The 26,893-nt window shown below is 22.3% G+C and overlaps 1 protein-coding gene and 1 long non-coding RNA gene across 2 annotated transcripts; one reads left to right on the top strand and one right to left on the bottom strand.

Annotated features, from left to right (window-relative positions):
• Positions 1 to 800: 800 nt before the first annotated feature.
• On the bottom strand, positions 801 to 26,887 carry Appl (amyloid-beta-like protein). Its single transcript, XM_011504604.1, has 15 exons — positions 26,787 to 26,887; positions 16,953 to 17,006; positions 15,571 to 15,702; positions 12,278 to 12,404; positions 11,022 to 11,112; positions 10,369 to 10,499; positions 9,894 to 10,116; positions 8,143 to 8,440; positions 6,412 to 6,594; positions 4,630 to 4,701; positions 3,575 to 3,765; positions 2,814 to 2,974; positions 2,368 to 2,648; positions 1,676 to 1,822; positions 801 to 999 (listed from the first exon to the last, which is right to left on the bottom strand). Exons 1-15 carry the CDS (start codon positions 26,844 to 26,846, stop codon positions 889 to 891), a joined length of 2,262 nt encoding a protein of 753 aa, XP_011502906.1. The 5' UTR covers positions 26,847 to 26,887; the 3' UTR covers positions 801 to 888.
• LOC105366239 (uncharacterized) lies at positions 8,397 to 12,356 on the top strand. The gene is made up of 3 exons (XR_912994.1): positions 8,397 to 8,468; positions 11,028 to 11,150; positions 12,282 to 12,356. It is a non-coding gene; the product is annotated as an uncharacterized LOC105366239 (long non-coding RNA).
• Positions 26,888 to 26,893: the final 6 nt, after the last annotated feature.

The following is a 26,893-nucleotide window of genomic DNA, read 5'->3' as shown; positions in this document are numbered from 1 at the left end:
TTCTGAAAATGTACCGCATTATTTTTATTAGAATTACACGAGATTCATTATGAAATTTTTTACAAGTAACTGTACTAATACTATTAAGTACCGTATTATAAATTTTGTATGCATCAAATAAACAATGTATTATCATTACAATTATTGAATAAAACATAAACAAGTGTCATTAGTATTTGATAAATGAACAAATTATAAGGATAGCAGATATTAGTAAACACTGCAAAACTATAATAATTGTGTAAAATATGAGGAATACGTATGATAGGCGAAATAATGCTTCATATTTTTATGTAGATGATTTTCTTAATTTTTTCCGTAGTAATAATTTTCAAGACTCTTTATCTTCTTTGCTTAACATGTATAGTATCCATTACATTACAAAAAATGGTATATGTGTATATCTTTGTTTAAAAAAAAAGGTTTACATAATTGTCTTTTCAGCTTACCTTTAATTTGCTTTGTTCTAATTTCTTCTAATTTATTCGAAACAATTAGTCTTAACTATTTTTGACTCTCGCATTTTCAAGTCATCTTTGAAAATCCACTAAAACTTAAATTCAATAGTAATAATTGAATTTGCAAGATCCTCTTCGAAATTGAAGTGTAAAGCCACGAAGGTCATCTCTAATAATCATGTTTTATTTGCATTGTTATAGTCTCTCCCCATTCAATTTCTATAATGATTGCAATAGTTAAATCTTATGTTATGTTTGTTGAAGCAATCTTTCATTATTTATGAAATTGAAATTTAAAATAAACACAAAAATGATGATTCTATTTTAGCTTTTTATAATATAAAAAAGAAAAAAAGTCAAAGCGGCGTGCACGAATGTTCTGACGATGGAGTTCTTTGCGCTGCACGGATAGATTAAATTCGTCGCGCATCTATTCCTTGACTTCGAAGTATTTGTAGGTAGGATTTTCGTAGCCGTTAATCTGCATATTAACTACATGTCGCTCCTCTGGCGTCGCTGCCTGGTCAACCTCGATGAAACCCTGAATTAAATACAATATAAATATTATTACACTGCCATATAATTTATTTTGTGCCACTTCACTCTTCCCATCACAATATTATTCTGTATTTGATGAAAAAATTCGTTATGATGCAGATTTTTTTTTCAATTATTAATGATCAAGATATCATATTTTTATAAAATATATTGATAGATATACTTCCATTGTCATTTAGTTCTATCTTTGCCTTCTTTTTCTTCTTTGAATGTCATCTTTTATCATTCTATTTGTCTTATGCTCGTGACATCATCAAAGTGCAATGGATCGTGAATTACTAGTTTATTTGTTTTTAATTATTTGCTCACAGCTCTTATTTTACTAACAACTTACAAGTAATGAGCTAGCATCTAATTTTTCTTATAGTTAACCAGAATTTTTTATATTACAATGGGTTAATGCGTTATAATAAATTAATATTGAGTGAGTTATATAAAATTAGTCTTCCAGATTGATTCTATAATTAAGACCATGAATGCCTACTCGTAATTTACTTTGTCTTAATTTTTTATGATACTCATTATATGAATTAAAACATTTAAACCTCAATAATTAATAAGATTTTTAGTTTATCTAATAGAAGTAGTTATACTTATATGGTTAATAATCAAATGTTAAGAAGGGATCAAAATATTATGAAGATGAAATTTAAATATACCTGACTATGAGGACTTCTTGAATTGCGATGTTTAAATACTGCAAATCCAACAATTGTAGCAGCCATTATTGCAATAGCAGCAAATGCCAAAATAAAGTAGATTGATCTGCTTTCCCGGTGATAGACTTCACGTCTCACTGAATAACTCTAATAACAGATTAATTAATAATAATTTATAAATACAATCAATATATGTAGTTTTAAATATATTTTTTAAAATAATTTTCTTTTATATATTGCTGTTTTTCTATTTTATTCTATTTTAAATAAATTAAATCTTATGAAAATATGTAAATGAAGATATGTTAATTTTTTATATGGTTCACTTAAAATTATTCAATTACTATTGCAATTTCATTTTAATAGATTACGGGATTATTGTATGGTTTATATATATAATACATATACTATATATTATATTATATGTTATTGGATTATTTATGATATTAGAATTTTATATAGCCAATTACATTTTTTAGTATTGTAATTCAAATGTACACTTTATGTATATATTGATACGCACACGTATAAATATCTTATAAATAAATTAATAGACAATAATTATATCTATTATAAAATATTAAGCGATAAAATCTATTAAAATTAACATATAAAAATAGATTTTCAATGTTTAATAAATTTTATTCAATATGAATAATTTTGGAGGATAGTATAATGTGTGGTGTACTTACGGGTTCAGCGTGTGAAACGTCATGATTCATGCTATGCGCCGCACGAATGAGACCTTCATTATGTTTAAAGGCGGTGAGGGCACCTACGGTTACTGAGGACTCATGTTGCTGCACGCGCTGCTCTTTGAGTTTGGGCGGGATAGGAACGAGAAGTTGTTGCCTTTTCCCTGGTTTTATCTCCTTGGTTTCCTTTACCTGCTCTTGCTCAGTCCTCAGTTCCCCACGTTCTGCCTTCCGCTGTTCCTTGCGTTCACGTTCCAGCTGCTTTTGATGTTCTTTCTCTAGGTATCGGATTGAAAAATCAGTAATTTTTTTGTTCAAATTTATAGGTTTAATGATTTTAAAATTTTAAATAATTCCAACATAAGAGAAAGAGGAAGTAAGAGAGAGAGAGAGAGAGAGAGAGTGTATGTGTCAAATTATTTAAACGTAAAATTTTTAAAAACCTTGCTGTTTACTAGCGACGTCAGCTTGGAATTTGTCTAAAATTGCGGCTTCTGCTTCCCGAGTCATTGCTAAGAGTAACCCCGGTGTCTCATCTTTGCTACGCAAGGCGAGTACATAATCATCCATTAACTTACCGATCTTGCTGCCCAGCTCCGGATAACTGCACATATAATGTATATGCAAAACTGAAGGTTCGTTTCCATGTTCGTAGACATCTTTTTTATTATTTAAAATTCCTGATTCATTCGGCTGATTAAATAGTCAATTGCTAAACAATGAATACTTTTTTCCAGAATAAAGAAGATTGATTAATTTAACTTTGGGTTAATATTTAGTTAAATGGAAATAATGAAATATATAACTGTCTTTAATATGTTGATATGTTGATTCGAAAGACAATTTTCATTGCAATTATTTTAGAAGGTAAATGTCATTTTACTGATATCAATATCTTATTTATTAACATTTAATCGGTTTAAAATAGCCATGAAGACATTAGTAGTTAATTGATACGGTAATGATAAAATCTCAAATATTTTCGGAGTCCTCAAATATGCAATTCATGGCATTATAATTGACAAGTTATTAATTACTAATAAATTATATAAAATTCATGTTTATATAAGATCCGTGCTAATTGTTTATGAAATTATAAATATGAGCATTTTCAAATAGGTCAACTTTGGTTAAAAATGCAAAAGACGATTAAACACCATCTAATAAATGATTTGCATATGAAACTGCTATGCGATAGACTCACCGTTCAAGCATTAGCCGGCTTTGATTCGTTATCCTGTCGATATCAGTCAAGTGCTCAAGCGTCGCTGGCTTCTCTTTTTGCGCCTGTTCCAAGCTGCTGTCCAGTAGGTGCTTGTAGTGGGCGATTGTGTGGTGCCGGTCTTTGTGCAAAGCGCGCAGCAGTTTCTGCAAACACTTTTGGATGCGATGCTCCTGAGACAAAAAATGGATGTTTTTTGTATATTGATGGAGTGAAAAAGTCTTCAATTTACTGAAGCCATATTAAACATTTGGTCACATTATTCCATGGAGTTCTATTATTTTATTACAAACAATATTTGTTGCAATTCCATCATAGAATTTAACTTTATTTATATTAATTTTAACAATTTCACATATCCATTGTTCTGTACTAATTCATTTGTAGACCTCGACTACTCTGAAGTGTAAGGTACTTTTTAAAATCATTTCTCCTATGAAAATATCCAACATTTTTATCAATTAAATCTTTGTAATACAATTATCAATATATATATATATATATATATATATATATATAATATTTTTATTTTTAAGAAATGTTTTTTATTATTCCCTCAATTCTATGATTAAATATTTTTGAGATAATAACAACGTATGATAGAATTTATCTAATTGTAATCTAATTTTAATTTGTAAACATTTTAAGTTGCAGTTAATATATAATTAATATATAAAAATATATAATTCTTTCGATTAACAACATATTTTACTATTAATTAATGCATTACTTTAAAAATATTTAATATAAATTAAAGTTTTATGTTTTCAATTTTTATTTATATATAATATAGATATATTTTTCTATACATATAAGTTAATAAAAATTGATATAAATAATTTGTTAATTTTTTTACTCAATTAGTATTTACATATAAATTGATTTATAAAAGTTTTACTTAGAATATATATAATAAAATATTAAAATATTAAGAGATTTTCATCATGGCTAAACGTTTTTTATAAATTAGCTTTTTATATCTTTTGCATAATACATTTTATAAAATATTCATACCTATTTTATTCATCTTTACTTACATTTGGAGGGATTTCATTTAAAGCGGCTGTATAACAGGACATAGCTTCACCATTTCTTTGTTTTACTGTTTCCTAATAATAAAAGATCTATTATTATGTATATTATCAATTAATTTAGTTATATATATATATATATTAATATTTATTAAATCAAAACTATTCATTAAACAATACGAATTGATTAATTATGTTTAATATAAAATTTTTTAATTACTACTAATATTTATATTTATAACATTATGTTATATTTCTGTTTTATTTACAATACGAATAACAAATATTTTTTTACCTTAACAGAAAACTTAGAATGAATTTTTTAAATATATTACTTATTTTTAGTTATTATAATTATGTTTTTATGCTATATATTATAGTATTTTATAGGATAAAATCTAAAATTAGTTTTGTTAAACTAAAGTATATTATATAAATGATTATTGTTACATCTTAATCCTTTAATTGAAATTGTCATGGTATATATTTACTAAAAAATTTAATAGGATTTTAAATGCAAATACAGATAAAAATATATATAATTAAACTAATTTTTAATCAGATAGATTTTACAGTTAATAAAATGAAAGTAAATAAAATATTTAGAAATATTAATAGATGTGCAAAGTATTTAAATATATCACTAATTATTGGATTCAATTATTCGATACATTTTTAGACATCATAAATAGTTTCAAGTTTGTATTATTTAGAAACATAAAATTTTTAAAAATATATACTTTATACAAAGAAAATATTTCTATTTAAAATTTAAAATATCACAAAATACAAATTTTTATTGCAATTCAACGTTTTATTAAATATTTAGTCTAATTGAACAAAATAATTATCGACATAAAAATAATTCTAGATAAATTAGAGCCATGTTTACTAAAATTCATATAATAATTGATTATTTCAGTATACATACTAGTAAATAATATTTACTTAAATGTAATCAATAACTATGATCGGGATCTAAGTAAATACCTAAAAAGCAGAAAATTTGCTCAGAAGGAATTAATAAATCTCTTTTTAATAAAGAATTAAAGTTGGTTAAAATTTAATAATTTCGAATCTAGATAGTATGTATACATCTATATTATATATAAATATATATATATATATATATATATATATATATCGTTGCATTTAATATATATCTTATTTAATATAAAAATTAAATTTTCTTTAGAATAGAATTTCACAAATGCTTTCTTAATATGCAAATAAATAAGATATGATTTCGTTCAATTCAAGCGATTGATTGCATTTTGTTAGGTATTATGAAATATTTATGGAAGTATATTATATTTTAGTATAATTTTAAATTTTAGTATATTTTTATAATTTACTACATTTTTATAATGTAGTATATTTGTATACATTTACATAATCCAAAAACAATGGAACAAATGAATAAAAAGTGCTCGGATATCTTTAACAAAAATAGAATAATCTTAAGTGACGTATGTAATTTATTGAATTTTAATTGTTTGATTAATAAGTTTTTATTTAATTTTTTCAAAGATCTGTAACACTTGATTAACATTAAAATTTGTTTATTTAAGAACATATTGTATTTTATCTGTATTAGTTCAATCATAATATTTATTTGAAGTATGTTCTAATATATTATCTATGAAAATTATTATAAAAACATATATTTACATTCAAAATAAGTTTTATCTTTTTAAAATGAATCAGCAATTTTTTGCCGCTTCGTAATTGAAAAATTAGCTGAGAGAAAATTTTGGTTCTCAGCTGCAAATAATGAAAAGTAAGTACCTGCACCCTTTGTTGATGCATTGCACTGAGATGATGTTTTTCAGCAGCACCACTTGCTTCTAGAGCAGCGACTGTCTGCTGGAAGCGCACTGTCATCCAACGTTTGAAGGAGTCTGCGGCGACGGGATCGCGTGCTCGAATGTCCTGATACCGCTCCTCAAGATCGCTCCAATCCTTCATCACCTGAAAATGAAACACAGATATCGACATCATTGTAGATTTAGTTTACTATTCAGTTGCTTTTACTTTCATCCGACGAACCTACTTTTTTTAGTTCATGAAAATTATTTAATAGCTCCTGACTCACCATTTATTTCAATTGGTCCTTAATGTTTTCATCATAAAACCTCACGCCCTTTTTTCTGCTACAATTTATTTATTATATTTATACATAGATTCTATCTATGTTTAATTTTAGGATCTTTTGTATAGTATATATATAATGTATTTCACCATTAATTTTATGAATACTTGTGATATCGATAAAAATAAAAAAAGATTTCGAAAGTTACTTAAAAATATAATGTTCAGCTGTACTTTATATGAACTTTTTCTATATATTAATAAATTAATACATTCAATGATTTTATATCTTTCAACAAACATGCAATATTTTACAAGAATATAATTATTCTATTAATATATGTACAATAATATTACATTAATAATTTCTGTGGAATAATCTACACGATGAAAAATTATATAATAATTATATAAACTTATTTTAACTTTCTTAATACAAAATGTATGCAAAATAAAATTATAATTATTTTACAAAGTTTTATAATTTTTCTATATCACTTACACTTGCAATCATAAAAGGTGTTAAATATAGTTGTTATTTATTTCTTTTATTTCAATTAATTTAAATAAGTAAATATCTATTAATAAAGAGTTTTCATATTCTTAGATGCTCAAATTTAAATAATTATTTCAATTTTAAGATTGAAGAAAGAAATTCAATTTAATAAAAAAATGTCTTAAACTTATCATTTTTTCTGTAACATCATAGAAACCCTTTTTTATATAAATGAAACAGATAAGTCAAGTAAATTTATGTAGCGATAAATTCTAATTTATTTTAATTATTTAAATAAATCAATAAAACTATTTCCGTTTATTATTCATTAAAAAATTTAGTCTATATTAAATTAATTTGTTCAATATATAATCATGAAATATTTTTTCATTACTATTATTTATTACTATTATTTCATTACTATAATAGTATTTCATTACTATTATTTATTTATTGTTTTTTTACAAGCATTACGATTTTAATGAACTAATATCGATTTTTTAATATAATGCCACAATTTTTTTAAATAAATAAGAGCATGATAAAAATAAACATTTTTTAAAAGTAAGATAAGCATTCGCAAAAAAAATTATTTGTTCAAATATTATTTCCGATATACATAACATTTTAACAGTTGTTTTTCAAAATTCTAAGAATGTATATTAAAAATAAAATTATGCTAAATAGCGTTAAACGTGTTTGTCATTTTATCATTAAAGGCATTTCTTATACTAATTAGTTTTATTAAAATAAAATGAATAATATACTTATTTGGCCAATTCTTGCAATACGAAATAAATACGTTATTCAGTTAAAAAAGAAAATCTATTATAATCCTTTTAAAAAGAAAATAACAGCATTACCTACCATCAGACGCCTTTCATATCATCGCTCCTTTACATATTCCAATTTAGGATTTATTTATGACCCACCTTTGTTACTTCCTCCTTGTGAATTTCTTCAAGCCTCATTTGGGCCTGTTTGTAGCTTTGGTGCTCTGATTGAGGATCGAAGTGAGTCAAGTAAGGATCTGGTGAACCGCGTGGTAGAAGGGCTGCGAATGTTGCCGATCCAGGTTTCTGAGTATTGCCGCTTGAGGTGCTGACCGCCATGGTAATAGTAGTAATAGTACTAGTGTCACCGCCACTACCATGACTATCGTCGCTTGCTATTTCTTTTGTCCTTTCAACTGCAACGGAGCTTATCGATACGGGTATCGAAAACGAAGACCTGAACAGCACAAGCATGTCAGCGTTACGTAAGATTCATTTTTTTACATTTTTTATTCCAGGATTTACTCTGAACAAGATAGCTTACGAACTTTCATATGGTGGTTTTTTGTAAATATCTAGTGTTTTGAGCATTTTATACTGGATTGGTTTACTGTAACTTTCATCAATTAGAAGAATAGCGATAATTTGAAGATTTTATTTATTTATTTATTTCTCCATCATTTTCAATTAAACTCATTTAACATATGATATATAATTTAAAATGTAAGAACGTCTTATTAAAGAATATTTGAGTAAATATGAAAGTATCACTGAGTATTAAAAGAATTAATTATTAAAAGTGTAGTAATGTTTATACTTAATAATATACCATATTAGGCACGAAATTTACAAATAATATTTTATTTATTATTATACGAAATTAGAAACAGAATTTCTTTTGAATATTTATTAATTTAAATTATTTTGTAAAATTTTGTAAAATCTTCTAATATTAAGTTAATTTTTTTTCAGAATAAAGAAACTTTTATCATGGATGGCTTCAAATTATTAAAAAAGCGTAAGTTTAATATTTTTTGTCAAGAAGTATGGAAAGTGTTGTTGAAATATTAGTTTGAATAGCTAAATAAGAATAAATATTAATATTTCTATATTACAGAAAATTCTTATATTTAAATATATTAAATAGTAAATTTTTGTTTATATAAAAACAGCTTATTTTGTGGTTTAGTTCTTATACAATTTTTATATCTATAAATTTAGTCAATTTAATTTTAGAATATTTTGATTTTTATTTAATAATTACTATTTATTCCTAATTTACTATTTATTATTTATATTCGATATAGATTAATAAATTTTATCAACTTTGCATATGCAACATAAAAAATATTAAAATATTAATTGAATCTTAAAATATTTCACTTTGTTAATTAATCATTTTATTTTTATATTTTATAAAGTTTATTTATAGTTAAAAAAAGTAGATTTTTATTAATTTATACATAGTAATGTATTTGAAATTAAATATTAAAATTAAATATATGAAAAATTTATTAAATTATTTATTAAAAATAAATGTCTCAAAAAATGGTTTCTAAGTATATTGTTTTAAAGCTTGTCACACAAGAATCTTTATTAAATAAGATGTCTTATCTTAAGTCAATAATAAATCTTAATTTATGAATCGAAACTTATGTTCATATAATGTAGCGTTAGTAATATTCAAGAATTTGTCTTGTGTACTCAATCATTAAGGATTTACAACAAAATGTATTTCAAATATTTATTGTCTTTGTATATTTTTTCAATACCTTGATGTGATAAATAATGGGACCTAAATAGATGTCAATTAAGAAGATTAATTTAAAATAGCAATATAACATGAATTTATACAAAACATTTATCAACAACAAGTACAAATTAGATTAAAATTTAAAGATAAAATTTACCGTGTAGTAGCTTCGTAATCTTCAAAATATTCTTCATTGCTTTCATCGTCATCGGATTCATCACCGAGCACATCATCCAAGTTTTCATAAGAGTATGAGCCGTTGTGTGCATCATTGTCGTCGTGTTCTCCCTCGTCATTCATGTTATTATCTTCTTCCTCGAAGTCGTCCTCCATTGACTTCGGCACATGCATTTCGAAGTGCTTCTTCAACTTTACGTTTTCTGTAAAAAGAAATCTGTATTATTTTAGAAAGATTTATTGACTATTGAACGATGAAATTATATATTCAAAACCATATTATGGATCTATCTACGTCGACTTATGTACTATCTACTTATGTAAATGGCATCTCGACAATTCCAATTCCTTAGTAAGAATAAATGGGCTCAGTATACTTAGGATACTCAGTACACTACTTCTACTAAGATATTCAGGGATTGAATATTGCATGAATATTAATATTAAAAAAATACCTTTCAAATGCTTCGGACAGCAGACGAATTCAACGCCCGCGAAGAGGGAAATACCACAGGGAAGCAGCATCGCAAAACTACGTAAATTCATATTTCGCTGACGACATGTATCGGCTGCTGTTGAATTCCATCTGCAATATTTAATTTAATTTCCAATTTCTTCTAACTATTCTGGTTTTATCAATAATTTTATTTCATGCTATTTATCTATAATTTCAACCTACAAATTTATCTTAGCTTATTTTATTAATTGCTATATTTGAATAGGCAAACTTGCAAATTATAGAACAACATTATTTATGGTTATATCTATACTATTTTCTTATTTACGTATTTCAATCAAATATTATATAATATAATATATTATTTATAATTATAATTAAAAATATAAGAATATTGAATGTTACATGTAAAAGTATAGAAATGTTTGAAAATTAATTTCAACCTCAAAAAGTCATTCATTTAAATTTGATTTTCAAATTTGCGCATTGTTGTGTTGAATTAAAAAGTCAGTAATTAAACTGGTATGATTATTTCTTTTTACAGCATAATATGAATTTTTTCATGCTTCATTTTCTGACCAATACATTTAATTATTACAATATTGAGAAATTTGTTTTATATAATTTTCATTATTAATAATAGTGTTTTACCTGTAGGATTCCCAACATTTAGTTTGATTGTGAAGATGATCAAATAAGCAGCCTTCAGGAACTAATAATGCATCACTCTGGAATGGACCTTCTGTAAAATAAAATTGATTATGGCATCTTCTGTGATATGTAAGATGAATATAATATGAAAATCTTTTATATGATAAATGTTTAATATGATAAATGTAACAAACATGAATTGCACTTGTACATAACCGTATAACGCGTATGTAATAATAATAATGAATTCAATATTGTCTAATGGTATTAATTGTATTTTTCTATCTTACATAAGCTTTTTAAGTAAAAATCATTAAAATAAATAATTTTTTAAAATATTGATTAATATGTTAAATCAGTAATTTAAAATTATTTCTTTTAAATTTAGGCTAAATATTAAATTTGTTAAATTATTGTTTAATAATAGATCATCCAATTTCCGATGAATGAAATATTTTAAAAAATTTTACTGGTAGTTTTCTTTAATCATTACCTAATAAAGATTAAATTTTAAATAATGTCTTACATTTTTAGTTTTTAAAATCTATTTTACAGATCATCAAGAATTTTAAAAATATTCTGATACATGTAAATTTAAAAATGAATAATTATGTAACATTCTTAATATTTTATAATTCTTAAGCTTATGAGGTATATTTAGAAATGTGTAAGAAAACTTAGGTCTATTAATTTTAACATTAATTATTTGATATAAATTGAAACAATAAAAAAATTAGTATAATGAATGATCAAATTTTTTAATTGAAAATAAGGCAGTAGCTATTAGATACATTATATAAACATTAAAATGTTATAAGAATTATTACATTAAAAAACGATATTTTGATAAAAATAGAAAATAATCAAATAATTAATTTGATCTAAAAAATATTAGCTTTATATCATTTATTAAAAAGAGAAAAATATGTTTGTAAATAACTTAATACAACGTTTAAAAATTTAAACTTTTTAAATCAATTTAATATTTTAGATTTTATCGGATTATGAAAAAGAAAACAAAAAATTTACCATAAATAAATAAATGTATACAAAATAATTCTTTCATCTTATAAGTCGAAAAATGGTCATTTACGATTGAATATTATTATTAATCTTTGAAATAGCGAAATGTTACCATACGAATACTAGGCAATATAGTTGTGAAGTTCATACAACGATATAATTAAATATGAATCTAATATTTGATAAAACCCAATGAATAGAAAGGAGTTCCTATTTTTTCAAAATTTTTTTACCTAGGCATCTATACGGCTTCACCCATCGGGAGAGTTTACACTTGTTCTTGCCAGGTTTGCACCAGCCACTAACTCGAACATAATGTGATGACTCGACAATATTAGTGATGTCTCGCTTTGGATATGCCTAAACAAAGAAGGAATACATTCACATACTTTTTTCCTATTTACTCTATCAAATACAAAAGAAAAATAAGTTTAATTTTTCCTTATATGTTTTATTTGTATTTTTATTTTTTCTTGATATAGGAAAAAATGTACAATAAGGGATTTAGAAGAAAATATAACCATAGCAAGAGTTCAATGGTTATCATCGGCATATTGAATATTGAATTAGCATTAATTACTACCGAGTGCTAAAATGTTAAAGTGTTCAATGATGCTTCAAATGCAGTTTCTCTATTTATTATTTCGTTGTATCTTTTTTGGATCGTAATTCTATTCAACAAAATAAATATAACTTTGACTGTATTCAACCATTACACTTATATTAAATAAAAGATGGCTATAATACATAAAATATATAATAATAGAGTTACGTCATATTATTCCATTATATCACAGCTTTAGTGCCAAATTTGAAAGTTGGGTGGAATGTATAATATAATTTTGTTTTTGAACACTTATAGTATTATAAGTTTTTATAAAATTAATGATTGTTGTAACGAAATTTAAAAGAATACACTCTAAAAAGAATAGTTTCACAACTATTTTGAGTCACTACAATATCTAGTTATTTTATAATTGAAATAAAAAAAAAATAAAATATATATTATTTATCTCTATTTGTATATTTTTCAATTACTTTTTTACGATCATTTTTGCGATAATTTTACAATAGTCTTGAAATGCATCAATAGGTTTTCGTCTCATTCTACTTAATACTTTCAATGTAGGTATTTATATATAATTTATAAAAATAAACAAAAATTTCTGTATTCTTCACTACATGGTACTGTGTTTTCAATTTTATTATTTTTAGATTTTCTAAAATTATAGTCAATATAAAATAAATTTTTATCAGGAATAAGTATTTATTATACGTGAAAAAAATACATATTGATATGTAATAAGGATTTAATAAAAGCAACACATTATTTCGATAATCAATATAAAAATTAATATTCAAATATTATTATTTTGCTTGCTTGTTTACTTTTTGAAATTCTATATATTATTCTTTTTTTTTAATATCTGCTTTACAGGTTCATTTGGTTTATTGTTATTAAATCAATTAACCCTATAATATGGAACACAGTATAAAATTGTTCTTAATAATATTATTCAACATATATATTAATTTCATTCAAATATTTTATTTTTAATAAATTAAGAATTTTCGAATCATTATTGAATGTAAATATTTATTCTTTTTAAAATTTAATTCAAACTTATCTATTGTAATTTGATAAAAATTTAACTTTTCTATCGATTTTACTTTCTGTTGTATTTTACTACTAGCTATGAGTAATGCAACATGTTACACAATCATATTAAAAAAAAACTGTAAAAGAATATATTAGATAATATTTAATTATTTTAATTATTATTTTCTTCTTGAGTTACATCACCATATTAAACATAAGTTTTGTTAACTTTTTTGGAACTTCGAATTGAAGTATAATTTGACACGGGCTATTTTTGCAAATAAACTTTTAATATTAATTAAGAATTATCAATTTTAGAAGAATATTTTATAAAATATTTTTATATAATGTATTTATGACATCTTTGTATTCAATTAATATTCTAAGTAATAGTATCAAAAATATTTTATTCTTAAAGAATATATTTTGTTCGTGAAATTTACAGCTAAATTTTATAAAATAAAAAATATATATGTGTCTTATTTTATAATTTTTATCATTTTTATTTTATACGTGTATGACTGTAGTAATAAATGAGCTTTTGAAATTGAATAAAAATAATTATCTTTTATTTTTTAAATACAATTTATTTATATATTTTAAGTCTTAAGTTTGTAAATTATATAAATCAATGTTATTTTTAAATATACAACTAACTTAATAGCAATTATTATTCTCTTGCGTTTTATTAGTTTTTAATTGATTATTGATAATAGGTACTTTAATAATACAATATTTTTTAACATTGAGCTAAATAGTTTAGTTTAACAATTTCTTTTTCAATTCAATATTTATATATTTTAAATACCTTATTAAAAAATGTCTACCTTTAAAAAAACTATTTATTTATAGTACCATATGATTACGCTTGTATTATAAAACGTATTATAAATATTATTATTTATACTCTATATTATATACTTGTATTAGTTTGCTTATTTTGACATATTTAAAATTGAAATTTTTATACAAATTTCTACTTTTTTTTTGTGAATTTTATTTTTGTATGCTAATCTAAATTTATAGAATTAAGTTAAATTAACTTTACACTGTTCATAAAAAATATTAATATAACAGAAATGGTTAGGCTTTAATTTAATTTTATACCAGTAAGAAATTTAATACTTTAATACTTACATAAAAAAGAAATAAAAAATAAAATTATAAGTTTTAGACGGTATCTCTGGTTATTATGTTACTAACAATATAACTAATGAGTTATATAACGAAGTAGTAATCCTAAATTTACCACTAAATGATTTTACCAAAAACTAATTTTAATTTTTATAAATCAGATTTATTCAACACCATTTACATTATTTATTTTATTTACAAATAAGAATAGTTGATCATGTCTTTTAAAAGTATTTTAAATACCTAAAATTAGATTTTAAATATAATAATATATATTCAACAATTTTAATAAAGAAACGTTTTTTATGAAAACTAGATAATAGTGTTAAAAATAAATAATTTATCAAAAATATAGATGAAATTATTTTGTAAATGATATGTTATTGATATTGTTAAATGATGATTTATTTTTTATACAAAAATATTGAATATACAGAGGCAAATGAAAATATTCAGTATCAGCTGTATACTTAGTATATTCAGAAGTATATTCATATATTACAAGTGTAAAAAATTTTAATTTATAAAAAATTTTAATTTATCCAGTAAATTACGAAAATAATTTTAATCTTTAAGTTTAAATTATTTGAAATTTATATAACTTTATTACGAACAAGGATAAAATTATTGTAACTTTCGCGATTGAAAACGTATAAATTAGATTAGAAAGTTGATAACTTTAGAAGAAAAGATTTATTTGGCATTAAGTGAATAAATCTTTGATATTAATATGTGCAAGTATATCGAGTCTGCGTATAAATGTATGCAATAATAATGTATGAAAATAAATACCTTTTTACAATATTCTAAAATTTCTAACTTATTGGTCATACAGCTTTTCGTATTAGTAGAGGATATCCATCGTCCTTCGCAGCCCATATGCTGAGCCAAATATATTTCACCAACTTCACACAGAGTTGCCACCTTGCGACATAAAAAGACATTTTAGATTTTCATATATACTTATATTTTTTTCACGATATACATCTTCAATTGAAATGTGATCCAAGATCACATATCTTTCATAATCAATATGCTTTTAAAATTTAATATACTTTGTATATAATTGAATAAATCAAATTATGTTTTCATACATACTATAATATAAATACATAGTTTTCATTTGTAAACTTGTACACATTTTACATATAATTTTACGTAATGTCAAGTTTGCAATAATATAAATTGTATTTGACAACAGTCCAATTATAATCATTACTTTCAGAGTTAAATCTTTGTTTTTCTCATTAACAAAATAAAAAAAGGATTTAATATTGTACAAAATGTCCTAAATAGGTAATTATATCTTTAATTCAATTAATTATTTCAAATCTTTTTTCGATAAATAGCATTAAAAGCTAAAAAAGAGAAAGAAAGATAGAGAAAGGGAGGCAAAATTAAATAATCAAATGACGATGTTGGTAAGGTATAGTTTTCAATACTGTACACATTGATTAAAAATACAATGAAACAGTTTTGTGAAAAATATATCATAAGTATAGTTTCCGTAGTAAGTCATATATCTTCATTATTTAATGATATTAAAAGTTTTATTTAATATTTTTAAATACTATAATTTATTTAAAATTTTATATATATATATATATATTTGATCTTTCAGTTTTAGATGGTTATAAATTGGAAAACGTAAGTTTTCTATAAAGCATATATTCGATTCTTGACGTTTCCTTTAATTGTGTATGAATCCATACAGTCTATTTTATTTATTAAATATAGTATAAGAATAACTATAAAGAACAAACGAAAAAATCTGTTATCAGTTTATTGTATGATTTATTTTTTAGAACATAAAAAGTAATTAAATTGATCGAATTAATTATGGATTTTTAGTTTCTTTTTTGACCTAAAATGTAATAGCATTCATTTTAAATTATAATTAATATTTCAAATAAAAAATTTTTTGGAACCTGATTTTATTTTCAATATTACATATGCAACTAATAATTTCATTCAAGATATCTATAAATAGAATAAGGTTCGATGAGATATATTGATATCGTTCAATCATTTTGAAAATGTGCATATCGGACTTTAATATTGAATAGCAATTAAATATTTAAATGCCTATTATTCGTAAATTTTATATATTGGCATATAAATAGTACTCATCAATGGAGATATAAAACGAAAAAGTGCACAATTCTGTGACTCACCTGTGGCTCAGATCTGCCACCTGCAGGGGCCAGCTCTAATCTCTCGGACACCGCCTGTTAGAAAATACATCATTACATTATTGTAAAAACTTTTACCTGTTATAAAATGTACTGAACATATATGTATGTATCTATCTATATATATGCATAGTTAGCTAATGGAACTGCGTTTTATATTAACCAGAATCTTCTTTAACAGATTACACTTTATTTATTCAATCAACTTGTTATATCCACGACAAGAACTATTATATTAAGAACAGTTTCTGTATAATTATTCAAAATTTATATTCCAGAACAGATAGTAGTTTTGATTATATTATATATACACATACGCAAATTATATTTATTATATTAATTACATAGATTCTATACATAAATACTATATACTATATAATTATACTTTATATGCATTATAATAAAAAATCTAAATTTTTATTATATACTAAATTAAAATACTAAAGTCAACTATTATTTAAATGAATTATATTTATCACTTTTTACGTTACACTTTTTAAAATAAGTATAATACTATTTAAAAAAAAATTTTAAAAAAGTTTTTCATTCTAATATTGTAGATTTTCATTCATGCCCATATTTGTATTTTATTTATTTTTAAAAAATTAAAATAGTTATGGACAGTAGTTGATTATGTTCGGGGAAACTAATTTTACTAATAATATTATTTCTAAAAATTAGATATTTTTAGTATATATTTATGTTTCATAAAAAATTTTCATCATTTTAGTAAAAATAAATATGATTTTATAACTTTTTAATAATGTATTATGTAATATTATTATATTTTATTATTATATAATAATAAAATTATTAATGAAAATAATTAATTATTAAAAGATACATTATATTTACAATAATGCTCTTTTCTATATTCCTTTTGAATATAAAATTATTTTCTTTTTAAATACATATTAATAAACGAAAATTGTATATAATAAAATAAAATAATGTGGTATTACGATACTTTTTTTGAAAGAAATTTATATGTAATAAATAATTATTTGTTCATTACTTACACTATTCAAAATAAACTTCTTTTTAATTAAAACAATCAAATTGTTTTATTAAGTAAATCACAAATAAATCTTTTGATATAAATATTTTAATCGTAAGAAATCTTTTTCTTAATAAAAAGTCATACTTTGTAAGTAAATGTTTATATTTGAAATTAAAATTTTATTATCATGTAATTTAAAATAAAAATATTGAAATGTTTCCTAAAATAACCATAAAGCCGTATTAAACGGTATTTAAACAGTAAATGAAATTCCATACATATTGATTAAAGAATGTTTATGAATAAATGTTTTAATGCATAATAATATTAACAATACTATTTAAATATATTATAAAATATCTAACATATGTAGTAAGCTTTGTTTTTTAGTTAATTTAAATATTTCTTTCAATGATTGTTTGAAACTAATAAAGAGGTTTATATAGCAATACTTGAAAATATTAATGATACTAAACTTATTGTGAATTACTAACATGCAGTAGAAATAATAACTAAACAATTTATGAGAAACATCCTGAATTTTTCAAAATACAAATCAATTCTGTGTAAAATGCTAATTGCACTGACAATGATGGAGTAACAGAAGCAATTTAGCGTGAGCAAATAATGTATCATATTATTAACTTGATAATCCTTTGATGAATAATATTTCAGGTTATAATTGATATATCTAAAAGTAATATAAAGACATGCTTATTAAAAATATAAGCATATAAGAATATATGAAAAAATAGAATTACTACAAGTATGTATTATAAGATATAAAAGGAACAAGAGTTGGACTAACATACGGTACTAAGAAATATTACTCGATATTTAATCTATTGAATTGTTTGCATAACGCATCAATTTCATTGTTTAATTATTCTAAATAAATAATATTATAAATATTAATATAAATATGTCATATATATATAGTAATGGATGCGTGCATGGGATGTGTATCTTTAGAAGTTTTTAAAAATTTTTGGAAATAGAAATCTTCCTATTTTGAGGTTAGGATAAAAATTTATCTCATCATCCTGCCGACTTGGCGCTAAGTGCCTTTGCGAATTATCGATTTTTGGCTGGTTGACGCATTCTCCTCGTTCCCTTTGTATTGTCGCGTAGCATTGTTCAGTTTTGGTATTTTGTCGAACGTTCTGTTTTTTTTTGTGACATTGTGGTCGTAATTCAAGCGACGCATTCAGGATGATATGTCTACTTTAGATGAAGAAGCACCCTTAATAATCGACAAAACTTAACGTTTCTCTCTATTTTACTTTGCTGTTCTTCAATTATATGTGTAAAGAGTACTGTACCGATTTCACGAGAGGAGAGAATGTTGATCCCATAAAATTCTGTATATTTCAATTTGTTAATTTTTTGGTAATTTATAAAAACATAGATAAATGTATGTTGTGATCTATTCATTGAATTATTTATAATTCTTCAATTTTTAAATAAATTAAAAAATTTAAATAAATATTAAACGATTTAACAAAATATTACATAAAATAAGTTCGAATTTTTCTATATAACAGAAAGAGATACTAATTTATAATTTTAATTCATAGTTCAAAATACATATTACAAAATTACAAAAATTATTTATAAATTAAATTTGTAAAGATATTTTATACACACTTTAAAATGCTTAGCTACTCTACTTTACAATTACATAAAACTTAAATTAATTTTTTTTTCAAATAACCAATAGTGTTATGCATAAAAAGTAGTCTTTTTTAGTATTATCATTATTTATAATTGTTGTATAGATGAATAAATGAATAAACGAATGTTTTTCGTAAATAAATATAAAAGTAAAATAAACACTACTTCATTACATTTAATATATACGATTATGGATCATTAAATATTTTTATGAATCTCATATAATATAAAATTTTTACATAATGTTAAATAAGACGTTACATAATAAAAAATTTATTTTTTTGACATGTACGAACATTTTAAATTGTTTTGTCTAATGATTTATATACAAATATTGACTTTATTTTTATTATTACAAATAATTAAATTATTACAAAATGTATTTATGTAAAAGCCAAGTATACTAATATCTATTAATATAACTTGATGAGATCCTTTTTAAAAAAATTTTGAAAGTAGTCTAGTTTAGATTATCTTTTAAATATATTATGACCATTTATACCTAAATTAAGGTATTACAAAAAGTTTTGTAATTACTCTACAATTCGAGAGTTAAATATTTGAGTCACATGCTGTCAGTCATATTTATGTATAAGCAATTTAGATAATGGAAATTAAGATTTATTTACTTCTAGATGATGCTCAATTATTTTTTAAGTTTTATGTGTAACTGTAAAGAACAATTAATTAATTTATTAGACATGGTGTATAACATATAAAAAGTATGAATAATTGTATAAAAAATGTATAGAGTATAACCTGATTATCTTAATAAAATGTAGTCACAATTTTGTTCCCATGTATTACGTATATATATATATATATATCATATGTATGGCATTTGTGTTTTAAACATATTTGGTTATATAAATATAGAATTCTAGTTAAAAAGTTTAAATAAAAATACTTTTTTAATTTATTTTTCTAAAATTAATAACATCAAAATAATTGATCAAAATTTTGTAAGTTTGTAATTGCATGTTATTTTAGTAACATAAATATAATATATATTATAATATAAATATATTTTAAAGACTATAATAGTACGTAGATCAGAAATTAGAGACTAGCTAATTTTAATTAAAATACAAAATTGAAAACAATATTTTAACAATGAACTAAATTTAACGTTTATTCGTTTATTTTCAAAAGTAATTTCCAATTCTTGAATCATTGCATCACATTTATTCATATGAACAATAGATACATGTCACATTTTTATGAAATACATACTTTAAAATCTTTATTATTTATACTAAATTTCATTCCGTTTATGTTCATGTTTATAAGCTAATAATATTTGAATAAAACATAACTTATACTTTATACTTCTTAGGTAAAATGGTCTATTGGAAATAGATAATACAAACAATTTTATATAAGTTGAATAATAAAGAAATATATATTAATTTTTATTGTTTTTTATAAAAACTATTTAATAAAATTATTAAAATATATAAAAATATTCTTTTATATTTAATTATTTATTAAACATTCAGTACGTATAAATTATGTATATATACAACTATACATAGTTGTAACTAAACTGTATAATAGTTGTAAACTGAAAACCTTATATCAATTTATCTGATGTAAATGATCAAAACTCAATTTATAAAATTACGTTGTACAATTACTATAGCTGTTGAATTCTTTATTTCTTTTTTAAAATTATTATAGTAATAATTTTAGATATGATTATTGATTAATATGAGTTCAATCTTTTATTATGTACATTTTATATATATTTTTTTAATTTATTTATGTTTTATTAGTTTTAGGTGCATATTATTTATTTATTTATTTATTTACCACTGTTTATATGTATACATTTTATGTTTATATTTCAATTTAATAATAATCATTTATTTCATTCTTTGAAAATTATAAAGTAATTTTTTTAATTGACGCAGTTAAATACGTGGACATTTTATAATACAATTTAAAAAATGTAAATATTATAAATTATAAAATATGAAATCATATCAGTATTTAAATATTAAGTTTTGATTTTTATTGTTCGATTCTTTTAATGCTAATGTTTTGTATGTAAATTTTATCGAAGATTTATGATATTGTTTTAACTTTAGTTTTAAATACAAGTTTATCTATTATTAACTATTATACAATAACATAGATGTTTTATATTGCGTGCTTTCATGGGTATTTACGTACTTGAAATTTTACGATTATCAGTATATAAAATAAGTATTTTAAAAATTATCTACCAAAATATACATTAGTGCAATTATAAATTCTATAAAATTAAAAAAAAAATTTAAATAAACTATTCTGATTTGATAACTTTATTTAAGCTGCAATTGATCGACATGAATCTTTTTATAACAACACAAACACATTTACATATCAAAAACGGATATATATATTTCGAATCTATATTTCATAGTTATTCGTATATATTTAGTATAATAGAACAATAAAGCAGTGGTTAACATCAGATATTCCATCTAAATTCTTTATTTTACGACATGCATTTCTCACCGATGAAAAAGAACTTACATACGAACAAAAATAGAAAGTTTGATAAAAAAGGCTCAATATAATTAGACTTTTTTTACAAAATTTTTGAAAAGAACTTAGGCATTTATTTATTTGCAATTCATATTTTCAAAGTTGATATGTTTATTGTTTTTATGTTTTAGGATTTGATATCGTTTTAGATAGTAATAAAAAGTAATGAAAAATAGTTCAGAATTACGAACGTTCGCCCATGATGAACTTTAATGATTTTCTTTATAAAGACATTCATTGGTTCATGCACATATGTTTTGAGAATAAAATTGCAACATTTTTCTGCACACATATATTATTAATTGACATTGTTAGTCATTAGAAGACTAACAATTAATCGATTTAGTTCGTGTAAGATCTATTATATCTGTATAAATCAATGAATTTCATACTTAAATATTGAAAATTGATTATAATACTGTATTTAGAAATATATCGCAAATATTTTTTTATATCTCATAAATAAATTTATAATATATTACGATCTTATTAATATCTACCTTCGGAATATACTTTTTATTTTGTGTACTATTTATATTAATTAATTACTCCTTTATTTTCGTGCATTTCAATTTGTATGCATATTTAAATATTAAAAAAATTTATAGTAATAACACAATATTTTTGATTGCTGAAGAATATTAAGTTTATTAAAATGGTCTTCTAATAATTTGTTATCCATTAAATATTTATAATTCTTATTAACTATATACTATTGACTAAAACTTATTAACTATAATAATAATAATAATTAAATTAATGAAGATTTGAATATTTGTTTTGAAAATATGTAAAAATTAAAATTATATAATATAATCTGTAAATTTGAAACACTAAACTAAACACTAAATTCAATATGTCATAAGGAATAGAGATTTTGAATATAATTTTTGCAAATATTACTATCTGTATAAAGAGTTATATACGTATTATATTAAAAGAGTACAAATACAACTTAATTACAAAGTTAATGTTAACATTTTATTATTTTTTTTAAAGTATAGGATAAACAGTTTTGTTTGCTTTTAATTATTATGTGTATTATGTGTATTATTGTAATTAAAATTTAATCATTATAAAAAAATTATAAAATAAATATTTAAATTATTATAAAATATTATTTCCAATATAATATATAAAAAATTCAGTTATGCATTTAAAAATCTTTTCAAAATAAATTATTTATAAAATGATTTATTTTAAATATTTATAATGTCGCTATTTACAATAATAACATTTAAACTAAAATTTGCAGATTGTCCTTAATTCTAGTTTATATTTTATAGGTATATTATTTCTTATGAATGAATGTTTTCGAGTATATTAAAATATATATATTTCAAAGTACATTCAATATTGTGGATAATGAAATGTATGAAAAATTTACGAAAGTACGAAAAGTTCTGCAATACGATAATCTTTATATACTCACAGTTTGAGAGTTAATTATATTGAAATAACTATTGATGTTATAAATCTTGATTTACTAGTAGTAATTATGAGTAATTTGTCAAAATGTTAATAAACTTATATGGCATAAAAAAACATTTTTAAAGCACAACCTAAAAGATGATTGGTAGAATTCGCAAATGCCATATGTAAGTTACAATATGAAGTCATTAAATTTTCAATAATTGAAAAATTATTATTGTTCAAAGCAGTACTTATTTTTATCTTTTTCCTCATTTTGTTGATACAGCTATCATGTTAAATATGGAATCAAACTCACTATTAGTTGAATGCATACATACATGTAAAGCAAATCTGAAGAATAATGAAGTTCGACGCTAACGTAGCTCGTAAAGATAGAAGGCGGCGCTACGTGTCTGATTGTCATCCAACAATGGGTATGAATGTTGATAATCGATCGGCGTCATACTGACTGCGAATTTGTCAGCCCATGTCTTCTTTCTTTCACTGGATAATGTACATCCCTGACAACTTCGCTATTCGAGCATTATACTTCATCAAGACTCGAGATGAATGTTTTGTAATTTTTCCTGATATCAACTCTCTTTTATTCTTAATTATTTGATATTTACATTTCTGTTCTTCTACAGCAGAACATATGTTAACGTCTTCCTTTCGCACGAATATAGAAACTTATTACTAAAAGTGATAACATTAATAATTCCTTAATATATTATATCTGTAATCGAGGGTACACGTAAATTATTATTTAGTATGCACTAGGTTCTGTTGACACGGCTGCAGAAAAGTACTAAATAAATTTAAGATTATACAATTAAGATAGAACAAATGTAGTTTATATTGTTTGAGTTGCTTATTATAATAAATTAATAAGTTCTATAATTATAACTATATGATAAGTTGTTTTTCTTAAGTACATGTGATAATCACTCTTTAAAATATTTTTTATTAGCTTAAATTTATCTTTTAAATGAATATTCGTTTATGCATATATCATTAATTCATCAATATTATTGTCGTTTTAGTAAAAAAAATTGAAAAAAAATATATTTATATATAAATATACATATATAAATTTAATACACAAATTTCAATTTATTGATTTAATTATTATAATAAATTTAATGATTCAATTCATATTATATGACACAATTAAATAATATGGTAACGTACATTAAAATATTGTTACAAAATGAATACATGAAAGTGGATAATTTTACTATAGTTTAATCACATTAATAAGTACCTAAATAATATATTAATATTATTACGACACCAATCCAAAAATGATAGAAACAGAAATCTCATCTTGTACAAAAAACACGTGTACATGCGTAGGAGCGTACGCATACACACACAGTTAAAAACTATCTTGTGATAATAAAATATAAAACTAATTTCTTTAAATTATAAATATTTATACATTAGTAATTAGTAATTAGTAATTAAAATCTTGAGTGCCTGTTTTTACATTTTTATTAACAAATTAATTTATATTATTTAATTTTTCACAATTTAAAAAAAAAACACTTTTATCTAAAATAAAAAAATAGTATATTTGTATTTTGAGTTAATGTGTTGAATTTAATGAATTGCATTTAAGGTGTAAATTTCATTTAGGACTTTATATATATATATATATATATATATATATATATATATAAGACCCACGTAACGTGGGTAAGGTGGATTTAATTTTATCTTTAATTGAAATTCTATTAAAATTGATAAAATTATATATACACAAATAAAGCATTATTTTCAGCTTGCCTTAAAATAATTCAGAAAATTTATAATTATTTTAAGTATAATATTCAAAAAAGGAAGCAAGTTTTGGTATTGTGTAAATGGTTCTTTATACAAGCTTGTAATAGAAAAATATTTATTTCAAAAAATTTTATTTATTACAATTCACGAACAATTTAATTTTTATGTAAAATGAAAATGAAATGTTATAAAAAATATATGATTCATAATATATAAAGTATAAAATAATATCTAATTGTACTTATTGTTCATTTTTATAATTATATCTTATATCCAGATTTTTTCAAATCTTGTATATAAAATATTAACAAAATTGCTTTAAAGTTGAAGTATTAGAAATTGTTTATTTTTATTAGTTCTATTTATTTAAATTACTATATTAAAATATATTTGAATATAATTTTGTGTTCTTCAATTTATAATCAATTCTATTCTATTAATAATAATGCTTATCTTTGTCATGATCCTCTTTTTATAAGTGGATAGATAATATTCGGGATATTTTTTATAATTTTAATAAATGAGAAATATTATTCAACGAATTATCTAGATGCTGTTTTATTGAAAAATTTACCTAAATATTACTACAATAGATAAATGTATTATATATAAAGAATTTTTATCACAAGAAATAGGTACTATATATTGAGTAGATAAAAATGAACCAAATAGTACTCAAATATCTTTATATTTTATTAAATGCGATACTTTTTAACAATTATTCTGTTATGTACATAAAATATTTATAAATAGTAAATTTAATAAATTCAGAAATAGATTTCAGTTTGATGGAATTAAAGATTTAAAGTGAAGATTTATTTATTATTATTATATTAATATATAAAGGTAATACTTTAATGTATTATTGTAATATTTTAATTTAAGACTTAATAATTTTAAATATTTTCCTAATGTAAAAATATTTCAGTATTAAAAATATTATATAAAACATAGAATGTAAAAGTTTTTTATTAGAATTATTAAACAAATATTATTAGAGGAATCCAGTAAATACAGAACTGTAAGTATTAGTTATGAGAAACAATAGGAGCAATTAAATTTTACAGTAAAATTAAAATTTTTCTCTGTAGTGGGTCATAAATATTTAGAAATGGCAAGTTCGGTAAATACAGTAAATACGAAATTATAAATATCCTAATAACTCCTTAAATTCGACGTACTCTTAAAGTACTAAAATTCTATTAAGTTCCAAAAATGACTTGTGCTAATGCATGTAATTTCTGCATAGCGAAGTATTCGGCAGACTAGAGTACGGCAGTATGTGGGGAAGAGTGTAGCGAGGTCGGTAATACAACCCTAACATTAATGGCAACACGGTTTCAATCTTTTATAAAATAAAGTCGATAGTTAGTGTCTTACGTTTTGTTTTTGCGATACAATGACGCTCTTACCTGAGCTTCGTGGATCATTACGCCGAGAACGGCGAGCAACAGCTTGAGTGCCCGCCACATCCTTCGACAACTCGTCCTTGAGAGCTTTCCACTTCTCTCTCGTACAC

The sequence above is a fragment of the Ceratosolen solmsi genome, unplaced genomic scaffold (assembly GCF_000503995.2).
Source record: "Ceratosolen solmsi marchali unplaced genomic scaffold, CerSol_1.0 scaffold58, whole genome shotgun sequence".
Taxonomy (NCBI): domain Eukaryota; kingdom Metazoa; phylum Arthropoda; class Insecta; order Hymenoptera; family Agaonidae; genus Ceratosolen; species Ceratosolen solmsi.
The sequence above is the reverse complement of the archived record's forward strand: the minus strand, read 5'-3'. Positions and strand labels throughout refer to the sequence as shown.